The sequence below is a fragment of the Manacus vitellinus genome, unplaced genomic scaffold (assembly GCF_001715985.3).
Source record: "Manacus vitellinus isolate BGI_N305 unplaced genomic scaffold, ASM171598v3 scaffold_1_pilon, whole genome shotgun sequence".
In the NCBI taxonomy this organism is placed as follows: domain Eukaryota; kingdom Metazoa; phylum Chordata; class Aves; order Passeriformes; family Pipridae; genus Manacus; species Manacus vitellinus.
Genome location: NW_021939396.1, coordinates 12,297,717 through 12,313,056, shown reverse-complemented (window position 1 = coordinate 12,313,056; position 15,340 = coordinate 12,297,717). Strand labels below are relative to the sequence as shown.

At 40.0% G+C, this 15,340-nt stretch overlaps 1 protein-coding gene across 1 annotated transcript in view; it reads left to right on the top strand.

Annotated features, from left to right (window-relative positions):
* DEPTOR (DEP domain containing MTOR interacting protein) overlaps positions 1-14,992 on the top strand; it is a 74,242-nt gene extending 59,250 nt beyond the window's left edge. Inside the window, exon 9 of the mRNA XM_029959271.1 lies at positions 12,397-14,992. Within this exon, the coding sequence (XP_029815131.1) occupies positions 12,397-12,525 (129 nt within the window). The 3' untranslated portion in view covers positions 12,526-14,992. The remainder of the gene's footprint in view (positions 1-12,396) is intronic.
* The last annotated feature ends 348 nt before the right edge of the window (positions 14,993-15,340 follow it).

Here is a 15,340-nt window from a genome sequence, read left to right as displayed (position 1 = left end):
CTTGTAGAAATCTTTCAAAAATACTCTAAAGAAAAATTTAGTTCTTCACTATAGAGAAAGGAATTAAGGCAGTGAGAATTCCTAGGTGAAATATTAAACAAGTGAGTTCAACTTTTTCAGTCTAAATTTCACCTTTAACTGTGAAGCTTTTTTTCACCCATAAACTTACAAGACAGAGGTTTAGTGAGGTTTTACTTGCTTATCTCAGACCTGAATTTCTGCCTGCAGTGCAGTATTAGGTTTCCAGTGGCTCTGTGATTTTTCCTAAAGAGTCTTTTAACAGAGAGAGTTTTACTGGGCAATAAAATTACTTTTTTTTTCTTTGCAACAACTGAAACTTTATGTGAATACAGAAAGTTTCATAATATCTCAGAGCTCTTTTTTCTGCATTGACAGCAGCGTAGTTGACATTAGAATTGAACTTGCTTGTAGACCAGTCACCTAAAATGCTGTTGAGAAACAAGTGACCCACTATACTGGTGTCTGTACATTGGCTTCTTTTCATCAATAGCAAATACAAATCCAAAAAATATTGCCTGCAGGTTCATAATTGGAGGTCAGTGGATTTTTAAAATTTAGTCACATTATTTTAATAAATGGTTGTTTTAAAAATTCTTTTCAAGTAAGTGGTGTTTATGACAGAATAACCCAGATATCTGAACACCCTGCCTTTATGAAAGTGCTTTCTTGATAGTTTCTGAAGTCTTACAGCTGTAGCTATTCAGAACGAGAGACAGCAGCACTGGTTTCAGCTGCACTGTAAAACAGGGCTGTGCTTGTGTTTTGATACAACTTCCAAATTCCAGTGTGATCTATAGCCCATTGAATGGTGAGATCTGGTGCCTGCCAGAACAGCTGGGATTTTACCCATGCTCAAGCTGTTGTAGGCTATTGCAGGTCACTCCCAGGTAGTCCAGGCTCACTGAAGAGAATACTGTCATCTGAAGAACTGGCCTGCAGAATGGCTGAAATCTTAGAAGAGGTGATCCTAAGTGTCTCTAAAAGAGACATACAATTAGAGGCCAGTACAGCAAAATACTGGCATTTTGAACTGCTTTTGCTCTCAATTGAGGATGAAAAGCATTTTGTTTTATTAGGTTTAGTTGCAATATCAATTTCACTTGAAGCCTTTACGTGTTCCTCAGATGCTGTTAGGTTTACAGGATCATGGCTATCTATCTCAGCTCTCTGCCCTAAGCACTTCAAGGATGCTGCTGCTCCCCAGCTGCTGCTCTACAGATACTTCCCCGCACTTCTCTGTCTTTCCTTGTCGTTGCACAAGACACAAAGTGGCTTCCTTTCATGATATAAGCAAGTGATTTGGGAAACATGTTGCATTAAAGCCAAGGCTCTGTTTAGCTAGCCAAACACATGGAAAAACAATTGCACTTTTGTCTGTGCAAACAGAGAGCAACTGTTTGTCTCAAATGTGCAGACCATTCCTGCTCATGACAGGCTGGATAACGGAGGGTGCTGAGGGTGCCCTGCATGAGTCTGTCTGCCCTTGTAACTCCCTTGTTTGGACTGTCTTAGGGACTGTTTTTACCTAATATGAGCCTTGAAGGAACTACATTTAGTTAGTTTAGCATAATTATATTTGACCATGTAAGTAAACCGATATATAGTTTTTAAGTTCTTTATTCATTATGTGTGTTTTTATTTTAGCAATTCTAGTTTAGTTATAGATATATCAGAAAAAAAAAAAGAGGACACCCAAAGGTCAACCCAAGCATAAAAAGACATTATTTCAAAGCTTAGACTCTATGTTCTTCTGACTCTGATGCAGTATTTCACCCAGAGCAATCTTTAGCCATTTGAGTTATTTAACATTTTCAGAGCTGTTCTGTGGTAGGTATCAAATTGCAGTATACAATAAAAATGCTTATAAAGTTAGACGTGCAGTCACTGGTTTGCTTTCCTGATGTGGCCCAGACTGGCTCAGCTTTACCTGTGGGTATTTCTCGCTGGGACTCACATTAAGTCAGTGATTTTACACACCAATTCCCAATTAGAGCCATGGAAAGCAGTGACCTATATTTCCCCATTTCATATTTATGGAAGGTTTGCATTTCAGGGTATTAGCTCCTTATGTTATTACTCTCCATATATCTACACATAATGTTAATTTACCTTCATGAGTAATTCCAGTTTGCTGTGTCAGTGTTTGTCTGACTGATCAGTTGGGGAAACTCTGCCACTTGCAGAGCTGAGACTTGTGTGCAGCCCAAAAGCCTCACACTCCAAACAAGAGTTATTCTCATGGGCTCTTAGGTCAGCTCTTTTCCCCCCCTAATTTGTCCACTCTGTTTGTGGCTTTTGCACAGCAGTGGTTTTATTCTCTTCCTGGTGAAAAAAAAAGAACTTAAATTCCCATTGATTCCCATCAGTGGGAAAGGAGGGAGGGAGAGACTATCTGAACCAACAATTAGGCCCTTCTACAACTTTTTATATTATGTGACTTATTATGTTATAAAATATATATTAATTTATTAGATGCATTTATGATTTTTTTGATTATATAGTTTTTAGTTTGTTGTTTAATTTCTGCTTTTTTTTCAGTTGCAGACCAACTTGTTTGAATACTATAAAAAATTCAGACTCTTTTTTAAAAACAAAAGAAGTATGTAATAAGTGCACATAATGAAAATATGTAATGAAATCTTGCTCAGGCAAACCTTCCATAGCAGTCTGCAGTCACAGACCAAGATGGAGCACAAGAATGATGCACTTATTTTTGTAATTCTGTAAATGGAGCTGGTTTTCTGTGCTATGTGTTGTACCGTGCTCTGCTAGTACCCAGTTTCTAGCCCACTGATGGAACAGTGTAAAGACTGAAGAAGTTCACCCCTTGAGAGAGAAAATCCTGTGTTTATGCAATACCTGGATACTTGCCTACTCCCACACCACCCACTCTACAGCCAATTACACTTTTGCTAGAGATATTTACAGAGCTGAACACACAGCTGTAATTTATTCTGTTCCATCCAGTTACCTCAGTTATGTAGGAAAGGCCATTGTATGATTTTTTAACCTTCCGGCGACATGCAGTAGATTGCGAATTGTGAGGTTCCAGCTTTGCTTTACTAATCCTATCAAGATTGCATGAATTCTTTAAAAAAAAAACCACCCAAAGATAAAAATCTAACTGGAAACATAGCTTTTAGGACCTCTGATTTTCATCTCTTTTCCTCATTCCAATGTGACAATGTAAAGCTTTAGCAGAGTGGGAGCAAATACTTCAGTTCTGCCTGTGTTTGCTTTTATGTGGAAGGTTAGTCTTGGGTCTTGGGCTTTCTTGTGGCAGCACATTCAGCATCTTCATGGCCTGGGACGTTTGCTGAGCATGAAGATTCCTCTGTTTTATGGCTATGGGTGACCTATTAAAATAGAAGATACTTTGTATCAGCAAAAATGTGGATTCCATGTGTAAGTATGTAAAAGAAGCAGCTGAGCCCTGCTCCGTCTTCTCCTCCATCGTAGTTCACCTGCCCCAGATTTCTCTATACTTGTTCCTGCTACCATAACATCCATCTTGCCACTGATTTCACTGAGACTTTAAGTTATCTGAAAACTCAAGCTGAAGTTTACTGATCTAAGTGTAAGCTGCTGCTAGGAGGGTCGATTCTATCTTCACCTCCTTTTCATCTCCCTCTTTCCCTTTGCCTCAAACCAGATATGTATCTATTGCCTCCTTCCTCCATCCATGTCAGGCACATCATGGAACTTATTTTGCCTGGAGACAAGTCCTTTCATTTATTTATTTTTGCTGGCACGAGATGAAAAGGGAGCAGTGCCTGGCTTTGGTGCACTGTTCCGAGCCAGCACAAAGGGACAGGAGCACCTCTTGGGACCACAGGCACTAAGTCCTGCTATTAACCTTCCTCTCCTTTGAAAGAGGTTTGGTATCCGGATCCACAGACTTCTTGGCAATTCAGGCTGAGCTTTTTACTGGCGGAAAGGGTTGTGAGGTCCCAGATCAGATTACTGATCCAGCTTTTAATAAGCAAACCTTTTCTTTCCATGTTTCTTTTAAAAGTAAAATTAGTTTTTTACACCCTGAGGAGAGGGGAACCTCATTCTCTGATGTTGTCACTAAGGATTTTGTGTACAAATCCTCGGTATGGTGTGTGGGGTAGAAGGTGATGATATAGTAATTAGCTTGGAAGATTTATTGAAGGGATCTAACAACTGGCAGGGCAAACCTGCATGGTTACCAACTTGTAAATAGCTCCCTTTCTAATTGGTAACTGCAACAAACAGCATAAGGTTTTGTTCCACTGTGACAAAATAAGAGCCTTAAATGGGAGTTTTTATCTTTTCTCAATTCCTTCATATTTAAATTAGGTTTAAAGAAATGACACCTTGATCTCCATCTGTTCACTTGAGAGTGCAGTGGTGCTCGGGAGGCGGGAGTGGGAGCAGTTGTTCCCAGCATCTGCAGAGGAGCAAGGGGAATGCAAGGAGGGAAGGATCCCATTGGAAGGATACCTATTCCTTTAAAACATTGGAAGCTTGGATGTCCTCTTCCTCCTTGCTGAAAGCTGGAAAGCTGTGTTTCAGATATTATGTTCTTGTAGCACCTAAGCCTTGTCCAAATTTTGCTGAAATCTGTCAGCAAGACAAGAAAAGCCAAAGCAGATATATTGCCTCTTTAAACAAGCTGTGGCAAAGACTATATTTCCTTTTTTTTTTGGCTTTGCTTTTCCCTTCTCAGTTTCAGGAGTTCAGTAACCTTTCCAGCTGAGGGCTGTGGCCGTACCACACGAACCAACCAGTAAGTTTTCCATTTCAGAACTGGTCCAGAGTTTTTAAAAATATCTATAAAGTGTGAAAAGTTTGATTTGTTTGGTATCTGGCTGAAGACATCTCCAGGTCACTAACAATTGCAAAATGTAAGTCCTCCAGCCCTGATTTCATGGGTGCCCATAAGGAAGGGTTCTTACTGACAGCATGACCTGATATTTAATATGAATCAGGTTCTCACAGGTTTCTAATGTAGATTATACGTAAGGAACAGATTGGTTTGCTAACCACATGTGGAGAACTTTCCTCTGGAAGATCACAGTGAATTTCAGAATATCATAATGAAACAATTATAAGTTTGAGCTACTCAAACTGGCCAGCTGATCCTTGTCCCTGCAGGATTAGTAGGACATGAAAAAATAATTTATTTATAATTATTGAGGATGTCTGTAGAAAAGAAATTTAAGCAGGCTGCATCTGTAATGGATTTAGTTTTAATTTTGCATTAGCATGAAGGAAAGCAAAAATATTAACGTTGGGCTATACTTCTTGAAGTAGTTAGATTGTCAATTCTGGTATGAATTTTATTCTGTAAAATTGTCAAAATACACTTTTCTTTAGACAGCTCTGAAAGAAGTTATACTTAGAAACTTTTATTTTAGTTCACAGGGAAAATTGCTTAAGAACTTTCCAAGGTTGAAAATAACTCCTACATTTGCCTGAATTTGTCATTTCTATTTGATGCTAATAAGGTTTAAAAAAAAGACTGAAAAGAAACCCATACATTTTCCATGTATTTTGGGAATGGTTTGCCTTAAAGTTAAAATTATCACACCAGATGATAAGAAGAAATAGTAGTCAAGGAAGCATGTCCTAAACTATCCAATAACTGTATGTAAGTCAGTGTACATACAAACCATGAACAATAGGCAAAGGGTTAAATTCAGTCTGTCTCATGGTGGATGACTGAGCCAGCCTTGATTCAAACACAGCTTTCTAAACTACTCCTTCTTTCTGTGCAATGTGCTAATAACTTCTGAAGTACCCTGGTCTCAAAGGCCTTGCAGTAGGACATGGCCTTAGTTTGAGCTGTCAGCTGCTAGAAATCTGCTTCAGATCCACACAGAGTCCAGGAGTGAAATCCTGGCTGCTCCAAAGTGAAAGATTAGTGCAGCATTTTTTAATATTTTCCTTCATACAGTTGCACATGTACAGTAATATTCACACCGTCAATGGAAATTAATTAGTGGCAGTGTTTTCAGAATCTCTTTATGCTGTTAATTGCTGATGCCAGAGCAGCTATCAGTACCAAACAGCCCGTGAAACCTTTCCATTTGACCTTGGTGCTGTTGGAGGAGAAAACTTGAGTGTACCGGCAGAATTTGTGCTTTGCAGTCTTAGACCTTGAATGTTCCCATTACTGCCTAGATAATTGTGTAAAATATCAGTGCTGCTGAAAAATAGCATTTTTGCCACTATCTTTACTGTGTCATTGCATAATCTAGTTTTGTATTCAAGAATTTCAAGCCTACATTGTATTTAGTAACATTGATTTCTTTGGTACCTATTTGATCTGTATTTGTAGCAGTGTTTATACTCTCTTTCTTAAAGAGAAGTTAACAAAAAAAATCCTGGCACTGAAATGTAAATGATGAATCCATTGAGAATTAGAGCCTTAACCCCCAGCCACTGGAGTGGGGTGCACACATCTGCTGCTGTGGAAAGGGTGGTTCCTCAGCCACCTCCATCCATGCTGCCTCCTGCCAGTCGTGTTTCTCTTCACTTTAAGCTTTTTTTTTTTAAATTTATGTCAAAGTAAGGTGGGCGTGTAATCATGGTCTTATTCTACTCTTTTAAGATACATTTTCTGTTGACTGTGCGTATCTGTTACTTCCTTTACAACCCATGATGAATGGTTGGGCTCACTGCATCTGTAAATTTAAATGATTTTTAGGGCTGTCCCAAAGAACTTTGCAATTATCTCTTGAGCCAAGCTCTACAGTGGGAATTTCCAGCTCTTCATAATCTTTTACAGCACCCTTCTAAAAAGTGTGCCTTGAAAAAGAAAGGAAATTTTAATAGGACTTTTAAACACAGTTAATTCAAAGAAGTCCAACAAGCAAGGCCTAGCTCCATAGGGAGAGGCAACTAAAGCCTACAGTGCCTAAAGCACAAACAGTGCCTGAATATCCAAGGAACTGGGCTAACTGCCTATCCTCCAAGAACATTCCTGTTGCATTCATAAATATTAAGGTCATCCCCAGGCAGAACTAACTCAGAATTAGTGACAGGTATGCAATGCTTTTATTTAATACTTGGCTTTAAGGTAATTGCGCAATTCCACACCCGTGAGTGCAGCCAGTCTCCGACATCCCGTAGAAGCATCCTGCAGTGATCCTCATCCCAGCTCCTGAACAACACCGGCTCAGCTGTCCAGCCCTGGTGCAGGCAGCTCCCTGTGAGGGAGCGGGGCTTTGGTTTGGCCAGTGGGCGATTCTCCCAGCAGGAAAATCAAGGGGTGTGGATGTACATCTGCAGGGCAGCTTGGCAAGGCTGAGGAGAGGCAGGCAGCCAAGGCTTGCTGTGGAGGAAAGAGCAATTACCAGTGAGGGGGAGGAAGGGTTGTACAGCTCCAAGTACAGCACAATCCTGATTTTGGCCAGTAAACATTACGGTAACTGATTATTCTCGCCTATTCTTGCTGTCTTCAGTCCAATGGTAAATGGCATGACAAATCTTTGCTATCTTCCTTAAACAACAGGTTTCCAGATCCTTTCTGTTCAAATGTAAGCCCAAACTGGAAGATTACCTTTTTATGGAAACACCTGGATTTGTTTAAACTTTCTGTACGTGCCATGGAAAACCCACAGAAAGACAGAGGTGCCTTTTCTGCTATCCTTGCTTCTGTGGGCTGCTGTTTCCCATGGCGAGAATTGAAATACTCAACAATAAATGTTTATTGCTGTAACACTTAAATATTTGAAATCAGTTAAGGGAGGATTTTTCATTTGACTGTTACTTTATTTAACTGTTATTAGTTCTGTGGTTTCTAGGTTGCCACATCCTGACCAACAAAATGGTCAGAATTTATTCTGGGCTGTATCATTTCTTGAAGTCTAAGGGATGAAAAGGGATGCTTATCTCCTGTCAAGCTCCTTGGAGAGCTATGAGGAAATGAGCAATAAAAGGTTCTTTGAGGCTCTTTTAACTGTAGTTTATCATCTATTATAGTTACTGATGTGTGGAAACCAACAGAAATACTTTACATGTTTATGGTTACAAAGCCCTTAACAGCTATGGGCTGAGCACTTACAGCTTTTTGAAATTTGTTTTTATAAATATAACATTAAATCATTGTGATTTTGTAAACCAGTTGCCTTAAGAAAACTCCTGAGATAATAATATGTGGTTTGATCTACTCAGTCAGGGCTGGTTTGTGGGTACTCGCTTGCTCTCACTTGTTTTCCAACTCCACCAATAGAGCAACACAGGAGGTGGGCTTTTTGGGAGCAGGGCTGATGATGGCCAAAATGCATGAAGCAGCACTGCATTTTATTTCACCTTGCTGGATGCTGTGCTGGATGGGAAATCAGGGTGGGGAGAAGAAAACTGGGTGAGTCAAGGGCACTCAGCATAATGAAGGGCTCAGGACTGTGTAAACCCTCTTTCCCCTACTTAGGACTGGAGGACACAGCAAATGGCTCCGTATTTCTTTATCCCTGAGGGAGCCAGATCTGGAATTTGCAGAGACTCAGTCCTCAGGAACACTAGTCAAGCAATTACTATGGAGAGAGCTTTCTGCCCCAGACTGGCTGGCCCTTCATTACAATTTCCTGTTCCTCATGAGTCTTTTCATACAATTTTAGGACAGGACTGCACTCTTCTCTGAGTGCATTTCTCCTCTCTGCATTTCTGTTCTCATCTGGCTTGGGTGGACTTCTTGCATCTAATCCTCTCCAGTGGAAATGATGAAACTAAAAAGCCCTTTGGATCCAGTGCAAAGGATGGCACAAAGGGGACTGTTCTCAGCATTGCTGGTTAATAGTACTGCCAAGGGCATGCAATAAAACAAACACATTGAGAACACAGACGTGTCAACTCTTGCCTTCTGCGTAAGAAATTCACTCTTTGGCATCCAGACTGCTGTTCACACTATGGTCGAGCCTGCACCATCCACATTTACACCGTAGCAGCCCTGTATGGGTGAGTGGCTTGTCTGGAAAGTCTGTTCCTCTGCCAGGGATGTTCCCTGGAGGCCCCTGAATGCCCCTGACATGATCCAGCATGCAGATTTATCCATCACACACTTGCATGCCTGTCCCTGGCCAAACACAAATCCCATGCATTGGGATTCCAGTAACTCAAGAAGTCTGAGAATATGCAGCAGTAAAACAAACATCAGCCATTCAACTTCCAAAAATTGCATTAAGCCAGAAGAGACAATGTTGTTTCTGAAGGTCTGTTTTAAATCAACCCAAGTATTATTCTGAAGCTAGGGCTATAATTCAGTAAAACTTGATACAATCTTGGAAAGCCATAGAAAGCTTTAGGAAATACCACTGGAAGTTGAGACCTACAGATACAGCAAGAATCTGCATTTTTAAACTAAATAGACATGCCACTTAAATAGTAATTGAAGCACACTGCAGAGAATGAAGGGTTACCTTTTCAACAAAAGTCCTTACATTTAGAAGTCTTTGTCTGCATGCAAAAACTGAACCATTTTCCCAATGCTATTTGCAGCGGAAATATTCATATGGAGGAAAGGTACATCTATACTGCCATGGGAGTTGGCTCAGTGATATTGCGATTACCGTACTTTGTTGATCCTTTAAGCTACCAGGAAGGCTGACTTCTAGGATATTCAGCTCTGCAGAGGAGTTTGGAGGATAGGGGGTAAGGTGCAAGAGAGAGGTCATCCCTCCCTTCAGGGGCTGCTGCTCCTGCTCTAAGGAGAAGAGATTAAAATAATTTGTGACATTTTGTTACATTTTTGGATTGGCTTTGCCTCCTCTAGAATTTTCCTTAAATGAAACATAGATAGCTACATTCTGTCCATTTTGCACAAATATTAATTGAGTTTCACTGCACATTTTACTTGTGAGGGAAGGTGGCTGATGCACAAAAGTTAAATGACTTCATATGTAAGAAAATCTATTTTAGAGCTAGCATTGAAGGACACTAGAACTGCTTCCCACCTCTCCTGCATCCATTTCTGTCTTGTGTTTCTACCTAAATGGGAAGGGTAAAAAATCATAGACTCATAGAATTGTTAAATTGGAAAAGATTGGTTGGTTTAATAGCATCGAGTCCAACCATTAGCCTAACACTGCCATGTTCACCACTAAACCGTGTTCCCAAGTGCATATCCACATGGGGGTTTTCATGCTTGCAGGGATGGTGATTCCGCCATTTCCTTGGCAGCCTGTTCCAATGTCTGACCACCTGTTCAGTGCAGAAATTTCATTTAATATTACAGAATGAATTAGGTTGGAAAAGACCTATGAGATCATCGAGTCCAGCCTATGACCTAACACCGCCGAGTCAACTAGACTATGGCACTGACTCTCCCCTGGTGCAACTTGAGGCCATTTCCCCTCGTCCTGTTACTTGTTGTCTGGGAGAAGAGACCAACTCCCACTTTGCTACAGCTTCCTTTCAGGTAGTTTTAGGGAGTGATAAGGTCTCCCCTGAGCCTCCTTTTGTGCAGGCTAAACAACCCCAGCTCCCTCAGCTGCTCCTAAACAGACTCGTGCTCCAGACCCTTCACCAGCTCTGTTGCCCTTCTCTGGACACGCTCCAGCCACTCAATGGCTTTCTTGAAGTGAGGGGCCCAGGACTGGAAATAGTATATGAGGTGTGACCTCACCAGTGCCAATCACTTCCCTGGTCCTGCTGGGCACACACCCTTCTTGGCCACGTGGGCACACTGCTGGCTCATGTTCAGCTGCTGTTGACCAGCACCCACAGGTCCTTTTCTGTCGGGCAGTTTTCCAGCCAATGTTCCTCTAGCCTGTAGCACTGCAAGGCATTGTTGTGACCCAAGTGCAGGACCTGGCACTGGGCCCTGTTGAACCTCATAAAATTGGCCTTGACCCATCAATCCAGCCTGTCTGTATAAAATAAAGCATGACAATTTCTAGCGATACTTGCTTCATAGCTTCTTTCTTATAGACTCAAGATGACGTATGAGTAAGATAACCTTCTTGTTTTCATTGAAACATCAGGATGATATTATCGTTCCTTTAGGCTCCATATTTTTATCATTAAAAACACAGATCTAGACACTACACACATTTTCTGACCTTTTTACCAAACACAGTAATATTATGATTAGACACAAAGAAGGCTTAATGTCTTTGAGGAATCAATATTGTCTTTTTTTTCCTGCACTTTTTTTACAATGTTGATGTGACTTTTTCTCTGATTAACTCTTTTAAGATATACAGTGATGTTGATCAGAGTATTTTTGTCAAGAGTTTTTTAGTTGAAAATGGCCTACAATGATACAAAACTTCCTATATTTGAATTTGTTACAGCTTTTACAAAAAAAAAAAAATTAGCATATCTGAAATTAATTAATAAGCCATAGTTACTGAAGGAAACTAAAACCAGTTACATGGCAGTGACATTTTAATCTCTCCTAGTACTGACTTCATCTTCCATGATATTATTTCCTAGAATTTGGATGCTTTGATCTAGTGAAGTAATCAATGCAGACTTTGCCCTAAGCCTGGAAACATGATGCATATTTTTAATGTGACTACCAAGAACTGACTAAAATGTTTTCTAAGAAAATGTTCAAGACAAACTAAGGACAACAGATTGTAATAGCCAGAGCTGTCTTCATAAAATCATAAAATGACCTGGGTTGAAAGGGACTTTAAAGATGTGTCCTCTGCTGTGGACAGAGACATCTTTCAGTAGGCCAGATTGCTCAGGGCTCCATCCAATCTGGCCTTCAACACTTCCAGGGAGGGGGCATCCACAACTTCTCTGGGCAAGCTGATCCAGTGCATCACCACCCTCACAAAAAGAATTTTTTCCTCATATGTAATCTAATCTACTCTCTTTTAGTTTCCATTCCCCCTTATCCTGTCACTACACGCCCTTGTAGGCTCTTTCTTGTAGGCTCCCTTCAGGTACTGGAAGGCCACAATTAGGTCACTCTGAAACTTTATTTTTCCAGGCTGAACAAATCCAATTCTCTCAGCCTTTCCTCATATGAGAGGTGCTCCATCCCTCTAATCATCCTGGTGGCCCTCCTCTGGAGTTGCTCCAACAGGTTGATATCCTTGCTGTGCTAGGGACCCCAGAGCTGGATGTCCCATATTGTTTGCAACCCACAATTGATATAATAAAATATCACAGTTATAAGAAGAAAAATCTCCTTTTTGTGAGAAAAATTATTGATGTGGGACCTCAAAATTCCACAGATTTGAAACTCGCAGTGATATTTCAAAAGAAAATATGGAAAATTAACTCGCGAAATTAATTCTAAGAAATGTGGGGTTTTTTAAGAATGCTGAATGAGATGGTATGAAGCGTTCTGGAGGGTTTGCCTGCTCAGGAGTTGATAGTACATCTGTGTAAATAACCTAACAAAAAAAAAGTCTAATGCCTAACTGATTTTGGTGCTTGCTTTCTCCTCAGGTTTGCCAGTTTGTTGTATCTGTCAACGGCCTCAATGTTCTCCACGTGGATTACAGGACAGTGAGCAACCTCATCCTGACTGGCCCTCGAACAATTGTGATGGAAGTGATGGAAGAAATGGAGGCCTGAGAAGGCAAAAAACCCTCTTACTGGATATTTTTGTGAGAGAAATGGCGACAACCATGAAGTGACATGAGATAAGGCAGCAGGACGTTGCTGTGTCTAAATAGATGATTTTGCTTTTAGGGGAGGGGACTCTCTTTCATTTAACAATAATACCACTGGTGATTATGCTAAGATGTGAACAATAGATACCAGCAAATTTTCACTACAGACTTCTCTTTGCCTGACAGAAACAAGATTAAGGCCTTTAGATTGTCCAGCCATGTCTGCATCAGTCAGAATGGTTTCCAACCTAAGAAGTTTTGCATATTATCTCATAGTCCACCACTGGATCAGAGCACTTCAGGAAGTGAAAGAGCCAAACATGATGGGGTCAGTATGTCACAGATGGTTTGCATGACATATTTACATTGGTAAGCATCGACCTGGTGTCCAGCTTTGTCCCTGGAGCATGTGCAGTCACAGTTGCTCTCTCCTTGGGCCAAGGGACAGTTGACTAAATGCTGGCTTGATTGCAATCAAACACAAATGAACTGCAAATGCATGAAAAAAAGGTGTCTGTGCTCTGTAGATGATACTCTGGCCTGAATGTTTGGGCCTAACTGAATACACGGGTTAGTCTAGAAAGAAAATGGAAAAACGTGTGGTACTTTTACAAAATCTGCCTTTGAAAACTGGTCTTTTGGTTTCAATGCCTGCACACTGGTTTAGGTTCTTGAGTATAAGATATTGATTTTGAGGTTTTTTCCATATCTGTAAATGAAAGGTGCCTCAAGCTTGCTGTTTATCACTTTGGAGAAATTTTGGACACCTTTATTCCTAAAAGAAGAATATTTGGCAGGTTGCAGTGGAAAATTCACAGTGTTAGCATTAGGAATGATACATCCACATGTTCCACTAGCAAGAGTACACTTCAAATTGAAGCAATGTACTTGAATGTACATTAAGCTTGTCAGCACTTTCCAATCATCTGATGTTTTGCAAAGAACCAGCTTGCCACATGAGCTGCTTTTGACACTGTTACTAATAAAACATTGTATTTAACTGACTCTTACTCTTTTTCAAACAGTAGGGTTTCTTCATTGATTAAAAAAACCCATTTATACAAATTCCATATTCTGCAGTTAGGTGACTCCTCAGCTTGATGACAAGGGGACTGCATGGGTTTTCTTTGAATGGGATAAATACATTCTTCTCCACAAAATTATAAATGTATTTTGCAGACTTTCTCTGCTGTCTAAATTTTACAATTAAAGCTTGAGTTTCTGTATGCGCATACCACAAATCATTCAATTATGGGGTGGGGAAAGTATTTTTTCCTCAAATAATGTTGAAATATGTTTTATATTAAAAATTGTTCTCACTAAATAAATTGCTCTTTCAGTATGTTTTTGACTTACTCAAACACTTTTACATCAGAGATACGGCAAGTCTTCAAACTCACACGTGCCTGCAACTTTGTAGGTAGAAGTCCCGGTGTTCTTTATTCCTGATACGGTATATCTGTGGTTGATTTTTCACCATGAAAACTTCTCATATTCCACTAATATGCAGCAGTGAAGAGAAGTATGAAACTGCACCTGCTGACTTGATATTAACCAGGCACAAGAGTGTTTGGAGGATTTGTTCACACTATCATCTGCTATGACAGTTGTTTGTCCCAATTGTACCTCACAAAATTTTGTAACGTATGTACAACCCATACCAGGTTATCTTCGTCAGTTCATCTAAACTAAACAGTTGGGCACATAATGATATATGAGACTGTAACAACTGTCGATGGTATCCACTTGGAACAGTTGGAAAAAATAATTCCAGAAATGTTTCAGTACGCTACAAGTTTTTTGATTTTGCGAATCCAGGAATGCTTCCTCCCCCCCCCCAGCTTGTTTTGGTGGTTTGAGTGGTATATACTTTGTACCTCTTTAAAATATAAATTCTGCATGTTAGGCTAAGTTAAATATTAAAATGTAAAGGATTTTCTTAGCAAAATGCTAACGATTCTCTCTAATGCCATTGTGGATTCTTCTGTATTACATCTCTTTCCTTAGTTAATATTCTGCTACAAGTTCTCTGTAGCTTACAGATAATTAAGAAACTGGGTCAGAATTGGGCTTAATAATGCATTACAGAGTGCACTTTAGACTGGAGCAAAAAGAGTGGGAATGGGGGCAGGGAAAAATCTGTGCATTTCACTGTGTTACAGATTGAAGATGGCATCTTGATTTGCAAAATACATTAGTCTCTATCACAATTTGAGCACGGCTACTTGCCTGCTTTTAATGGGGATTTCCATATGGTGTTCTCAACTTGATTGGCAATCCAGATTTTAATTAATTCTTTCCCTCTTCAATGTGACAAAGGTATTCAAATTATCTCTGCAATGAAATTTTGTATTTTTGAAAAAAGAATGCAAAGTAAACAATTAAGCTATGTGATGTATCATTTCCAATTAAGTTGCAGTTTGTCTGCACACAGTGCTGCATATGCTCCAAGACATCCCACAGGAGTCAGTGTCAAAATCTCATGCACTTCAGAGGGCATAGAATTTTGAATATATCAGACCACCTTGCTTCCTGCAAAGTGCCAGGGGAAATGTAAGATTATTCACAGAAGTGAGGCATTTCAAGAGATGCATGAATATCACAGTGTGGACTGAAGCAAGAAACTAGAAAAGGAAAAAAACCCCTGGCATCAGCTGTAATAGCTTCGTTAAAAAGATAGGCATTTTTGTAAGGCTTACTCTGTTATGTGATCACATTTTTGGTTACTATAGATCTTGTAGATCCTCTAATAAATCTTTACGCCGTAATAATACAGA